General features: G+C 40.1%; 1 protein-coding gene across 1 annotated transcript; it reads left to right on the top strand.

Moving 5' to 3' along the window:
* Positions 1-246: 246 nt before the first annotated feature.
* Positions 247-1,209, top strand: LOC129007598 (olfactory receptor 10A2). The gene has a single exon (XM_054438679.2). The coding sequence runs from the start codon at positions 256-258 to the stop codon at positions 1,207-1,209; it is 954 nt and encodes a 317-aa protein (XP_054294654.2). The 5' UTR covers positions 247-255.
* Positions 1,210-7,237: the final 6,028 nt, after the last annotated feature.

Here is a 7,237-nt window from a genome sequence, read left to right as displayed (position 1 = left end):
CTTTCTGAATAACTTAATGTGTGAACAGAAATATCAGCTCCTCTAGAAGCTGATTCAGGCCCATCTCAGAGATTAGGCTCTGGCTATTATTTTTGTGTTTTATTCTTAGACAACCCAAGGCACTTCCTCTGCCTGAGGTGCTGACCTTGTCTCTTTCCCTGACAGTAAGAGGGAGTCTGAAAAACAAATTGAGAATCTGACTTCCAATCAATAATCTTTCTCCATGACCACAGTTGGGGACTTCTGCCCATAATTATGGCTACAGGAAACTGGACAAGAATAAGTGAGTTTATCCTCATGAGCTTCTCTTCCCTGCCTACTGAAATACAGTCATTACTCTTCCTGACATTTCTAACCATCTACCTGGTCACCCTGATGGGAAACTGCCTCATCATTCTGGTTACCCTAGCTGACCCCATGCTACACAACCCCATGTACTTCTTCCTCACAAACTTATCTTTCCTGGAGATTGGCTTCAACCTAGTCATTGTGCCCAAAATCCTGGGGACCCTGCTTGCCCAGGACACAACCATCTCCTTCCTTGGCTGTGCCACTCAGATGTATTTCTTCTTCTTCTTTGGAGTGGCTGAATGCTTCCTCCTGGCCACCATGGCATATGACCGCTATGTGGCCATCTGCAGTCCCTTGCACTACCCAGTTATCATGAACCAAAGGACTCGTGCCAAACTGGCTGCTGCCTCCTGGTTCCCAGGCTTTCCTGTAGCTACTGTGCAGACCACATGGCTCTTCAGTTTTCCATTTTGTGGCACCAACAAGGTGAACCACTTCTTCTGTGACAGCCCACCTGTGCTGAGGCTGGTCTGTGCAGACACAGCACTGTTTGAGATCTACGCCATCGTCGGAACCATTCTGGTGGTCATGATCCCCTGCTTGCTGATCTTGTGTTCCTATACTCACATTGCTGCTGCCATCCTCAAGATCCCATCAGCTAAAGGGAAGAATAAAGCCTTTTCTACATGTTCCTCACACCTCCTTGTTGTCTCTCTTTTCTATATATCATTAAGCCTTACATATTTTCAGCCTAAATCAAATAATTCTCCTGAGGGCAAGAAGCTGCTATCATTGTCCTACACTGTTGTGACTCCCATGTTGAACCACATTATCTACAGCCTGAGAAATAACGAGGTGAAGAATGCCCTCAGCAGGATGGTCTGCAAGGCCCTAGCCCTCAGAAACTGTATCCCATAGACCTTAGGAAGTAAGGCTACATTTTACCGGATGAGAAACAATCAGTCCCAGATTTGAGATTCCTCTCTGCATCTTTCCACATCTCCAATGAGATGAAGTCCTGTTGCTGAAATGGCTTTTGGAAAGCTGAGTGGAGAGAAAAGAGCACAGAAGTAGTTTCGACCTAGCACCACCAACTATGAATACTCCTCTGCCTGCCCATTGTAGACTTACATTGTTTTCCTTGTTTCAACTGGTATGATAGCACTTCTGTGGCCAACTATTTCCAGGTATTATATTTCTTTTTTTTTTTTTTTTTTTTTTTTTTTTTTTTGAGACAGAGTCCCCCAGGCTGGAGTGCAGTGGCGGATCTCTGCTCACTGCAAGCTCCACCTCCCGGGTTCACACCATTCTCCTGCCTCAGCCTCCTGTGTAGCTGGGACTACAGGCGCCCGCCACCACGCCCAGCTAATTTTTTGTATTTTTTTTTCAGTAGAGACGGGGTTTCACCGTGTTAGCCAGGATGGTCTCGATCTCCTGACCTCGTGATCTACCCGCCTCGGCCTCCCAAAGTGCTGGGATTACAGGCGTAAGCCACCGCGCCTGGCTGGTGTTTATATTTCTGTGTGACGTGCATTATGCACAATATGAAACTGTTAGTCATTATAACATGGGGGCACACATAGTAACTGAGGGTAAAACCCAATAACAATCATCTTGTCACTTTTCCTCTTCTGGGCAGATCTGACTCTACATTCATGACATAGAAAATCTCATGATCTTTCCCAACACATAACTCTCCTCACCCTCTTACTTCATTCTCATGCCCTTAAGCAGTGTTAGTTCTTTTAAGCTTACTGGTATGCAGTATGCATGTATGAGAGTAGATCAAAAGTTCACATGCATATGCCTTTATAACCCCAATAATTATTTCCTTCACACTAGATTTTTCCCAAGAAGAAAAACCTGAGCTTCCCTAAGCTCTCTATTCCATATTCAGGTTCTTATGTTTTGTTGAAGTAATATCACAAATTTCAGTCATAGCTTTGCTTTGATGAGAACAAAGCTCCAGAATAAGTCTTCTTTAACCACAAGATTTCTCCTTCTTATAATCTGGTAGTACTCTATTTGTAGATGTGCCCTAATTTATTCAGCCAGTCTTTTACTACTACAAATCATGCTGTAAATAATGGACTTATCCATATATCTTTTTTTATATTTTTGCTAGTGTACCTGACAAATAGAAATCTAGAAATTGAGTTTCTTGGGCAAAAGTTAAATACATACATAATGTTGCTATATATATTGTCTATCTAGCTCCCCTCTGAACTTATTGCACCATTTTATGCTACCACCAGCAATTTATGAGGTGTTTGTTTCCCCACAACTCAACAATAACATTTGTCATGAAATATTTAGAATTTCAATTATTTAATATTTTATAAAAAATCAATGAAATTTTAATTTGAATGAAATAAATAGTGAAGAAAAAGAAAGAAACAGATGATCAAATGAGAGGAAAGGTGTGCATTTCATTGAAACTTGAGTTATAGATTAGACGATTAGCAATTGGTGATGTCTTGGTGTTTTATTTTCTCTTCTTGAAAGGTTGTTTTTCACTTTTATTTTAGCCGAATCTATCCCATCTCTCAAGACCCCACTGTGATTCCTCAAGAAGCATAAATCACTCTTTCCTATATGCACCCATTTCAAGTTTATTAATAAATAAGTTAAATTTTGTATATACTACATGTAGAAAATGTACATGTACTTATTTTTACATGTTTGTCTTCCTCCAGCTTTTCTGTAACTCTTCAAAAATAAGAACTGTTCAAGTGTTTCTGGTGTTTTGTTTTGTGTTTGAGACAGGGTCTCTCTCTCTGTCACCCAGGCTGGAGTGCAGTAGCAGAATTATGGCTCACTGTAGCCTCAAATACCTGGGCTCAAGCCATCATCCTGCCTCAGTCTCCCTAGTGGCTGGGACTATAGGTGTACATCACCATGCCTGGCCATTTAAAAATTTTTTTTTAGTAGAGACGAGGTCTTGCTATGCCACCCAGTCTGGTATCGAACTTCTGAGTTCAAGCAATCCTTCTGCCTGAACCTCTCAAAGTGCTGGGATTACAAGTGTGAGTCATTGCATGCAACACAAGTGTTTCTCTTTTCTTTTCTTTCTTTCTTTTTTCTTTTCTTTTCTTTTCTTTTTTTTTTTTTTTTTTGAGACAGGGTCTGCTCTATTACTTAGGCTGCTGGGGTGCAATGGCACAATCTTGGCTCACTGCAACCTCCGCCTTCTGGGTTCAAGCAATTCTCATGCCTCAGCCTCTTGAGTAGCTGGGATTACAGGCATGCCAAGCCATGCCCAACTAATCTTTTTTTTTTTTTTTTGTATTTTTTAGTAGAGATGCAATTTTACCATGTTGTAGCTCCTGGCCTCAAGTGATCTGCCTGCCTCAGCCTCCCAAGGGCTGGGATTACAGGCATGGGCCACCATGCCAGGCCAAGCATTTCCCTTTTAATATGACGTAGGCATTCCTGAAAAGCTTATGTAATGTTATGGGGAAGTAGGGCTAGGGTTAGGGCTAGACTCAAAATACATGCAACTTTAAAGACAAGGCATTAGTAGAAACAACATTTGGTCCCCAGAGAGACAATGTAGACTGCCCAGGCAGGCAGCTCATTGAGGCTGGAGGTTGCCACAGTAGATATTTAAAATATATAACAACAGTAGAATGAAAATACCAACAATGCTTTGATTAGAACAATGATGCTTGATGCTGAGAAAATTTGTACTGGGGTAGGGGGTAGTCCTTAGGTGGTCATGGGAGTCAATGCCACTTGCCAGGAGCCAAAAGCTGCATAAAGCAAGGAATACTCCTCTCTGGGAATGAGGCCTAAGATGCAGGCACACTTTAAATTTTTTCTATAAAATAGACATAAGGGTTCCCGATGCCAAAGCCTAAAGACATTTACCTCACTATGGAAGATTTGTCTTGCCCAAGAAAAACTTTCACATTACAATGAAATCACTCTCTGATTTTTCAGTTGTGTATGAAAAAAGAATAAATGAGTGGGTAGTCCAACTGAGAAATGATGGTGACCTGGAGTGGAATGATATGAGTAGGAATTAATTTAAAATAATTTTGGAGGAAGAACTGATAGGATTCTTAAAAGTAGATTACATGTGGGGAAATGCACTGCTCAAGAGAGGAGGGCTGATTCTTGAGCAAAATCAGTTCCTGTAGCAGAGCATAGGTGTTCTGAAAGCCTGGAAGAGATCCATAAAAGAGGTATAAAATAAATGAATATTCTTTACACAGAAAGTCAAGCCTGAAGCTTTTTCCTTCATATCTCCGTGTTATAAATCCCTTTCCACCTTTTAGGGATATCTGCCCTCAACCAGTGGGAATTAGACTTGTCTTAGGACCAAAGACTTTCATCACAGGCCAGGTTTTCCTAGAATCAGATATGGAGCCAAGGACTCAAGTAAAGCTGACTTGTTAAAGCAAAACCATTAATTGAATGGGGAAAGTTGAGTAGAAATGCAGAAGAGGCTAAACAAAGGTGCAATTTCAATTGAAATCCCAAATTCCACCTGATCCAGCAAGGAATTCCAGGGCATACATAAATCTCAGAGTTTGTTCACATCAGGGCATAGGAAGTAGGCTTTTGTTCCACTCCAGCCATCCATTGGCTACTGGTGGACTGTGGGGTGAGCAAAGGGGACAAGTAAAACTCTCAGGCACCTCTGTGTCCTGGAGAGGGTTCCTAATGCCCAAGGGCATTCTTTTGAAGGTGTCAGGTGCAAGCTGTTAGAAAGAAATCAAGTAAAGGCTATGCTAAGTGTTCTTACTGCCTCCCCCCCCGCCCCCCACACACACACAAGGAAACGTTTGGAGGTGATGGATATGTTCATTACCTTGATAATTTTTTTTAAAGTAAAGCTTGAAGAAGCTGAGAAAGGAGGCACAGAGCCAGTAAAAGTGACTCAGAAGTATTAAGAAGGAACTACAACAGCGTCCACTACAGTCCTCCTGTTAGAAGTGCTTGTCATCATCTGAGTGTATGAACCAGAAAAAACCAAAAGAATTTAATCAAAACATTTAAAAATGACCCTTGATAAAATGACTATAGTTAAATGGAAATATATTGTTCCAGGATGATGGACCCTAAATAGTCTGGCTTGATCACTTGATCATGCAGTATGTACATGTAACAAAGTTTCACATGTGTCCCATCAATTTGTACAAATAAAAAGATTACCATGGAAAATAATGACCACTAACACCCTAAATCTAGAACACAGTTCAATGTGTGGTGACCTCTCCAAGTTCAACATCTACCCACCAGTGTGATTTTTCCATGAATAATTTGAACCAAACACAAATATTCAAACTCATCTCCCAAAGATATGCATTATTAGAAGAGTCTACATATGTGTAAAAAAAAAGTATTTTTTATTTAATTCATTATTTTCAAGGTATCTTTATTTTTCACAATGGACTCAGAACCATACATCATTACATAGGGCAGTGATATTTCTTTTTCTTCATCTCCCACTTTTATAGTGCCCCCCTTTGGGATTTCTGGGACTGAGAAAGTAGCCCATGATGACTGATTTACCTCATAAAGACTTCTTGTTTAGCAATCCTAAAACATGGCTGAAGCTTTGGGGTTGCTGCTCATAATAATTTTATTAAATTATTATCCAGGTCTCTCATGCTTATAGTTTATAGCTAGGGAAAGGGGAAATGCTATTTTTGAAGATACATAACTTTCTTCTAGTTACATGTTCATTACAGTTGTAATTTCACATTTTTACATGGTTGTTTGATGTTTGGCTCCCCCTCTAAACTGTATGTTCCATGAGGCCAAGGACAATGTCTATTAAATTTATTATTAAATCTCTAGTGCTTGCTACTTGTTAGGCATCCACTAAATATTTGTTGGATGAACGAAGCAAGACTCAAAGTGGATCTTGTGCATTTGTTCATTGGTCATTGCAGCCTGTGTTACAATTTTTCCTCCTCCAAATGCTAGAGAGCAGGACCAGGGGAGAGGGAGAGGATGAGAGGAAGAATGGCAGAGAGAAGTCGGGTGGCCATATCTACTCTCACATTATCTTTGGTTATAATCCCAAGTAAACATGGGAACCAACAGGGATTTAGAGTATACACTGGAAGAAGATAAGGGTTATCAGGGGGAACAATAAATAGCTGTTAATTTTTATCCACTGAATAACTTATTATCACTTTTTTGGGGGGAAATGTGGAGTATTTCTGTAGAACAAAGTCCAAGATGAGCATGCCTTCCTAATCAATCAAAATAGAAAATCTCAAGTTATATAGATAGGAGTGAGACAAAAGGTCAGTACATTAAATATGCCTTGTGGAAAAATTCCAGCACATAAGTGCAGATACCATGCTAGATACTAAGCAAACAGTAACAATCAAGGCAGACAAGATTGCTGCTTTCAGTAAGAAACATGCAATCAAAGGTCTCATTCAAAAACAGTAAGAAATATTCAGATGTCCATTTGGGTCTTTGAATGACGCCCTTATTGTCTGGGGGGAATTTTATCCCAAAGCATTGACTTTACCTTACTTCCTCAACTTTAATTCCTATCGCAGAAAGGTTAGAATGTTGAAATTGTTAGTTGGAGTTTCTTCATCTTAGCATGGAGTTAATAACCTCCCCAACCAACAGCATCCCCAGTGAACTCTTTATGGTTTTTATTAACATTCTCTACTTGGTTTAGACAATGATTAATTGGTTATCTTCCTCATGCCTGAAAACTTTTTCTGAGTTCAGATCAGAAATACTCCTGAGAACCAGCCCAAAATAATGAAAAGTGAGGGGAACTATGGAAAGAATACTGGTATACTCCTCTAATCTCTCTTGGGTACAAACCTTGGAGGATAGATAGACCACTGAGTTTTGTCCCTTTACACTTCTAGCCTCACAAGTGCAGAAAAAGTTGGAGCTACAGTAAAGACCTTCCTCTAATTATAAGATTGCAGAATCTTCAGAATTTTTGCAATCCTGGGAA

This window comes from Pongo pygmaeus, chromosome 9 (genome assembly GCF_028885625.2).
Source record: "Pongo pygmaeus isolate AG05252 chromosome 9, NHGRI_mPonPyg2-v2.0_pri, whole genome shotgun sequence".
Lineage (NCBI taxonomy): Eukaryota > Metazoa > Chordata > Mammalia > Primates > Hominidae > Pongo > Pongo pygmaeus.
Note: the sequence above shows the minus strand (reverse complement) of the source record. Positions and strands in the feature narration are given on the sequence as shown.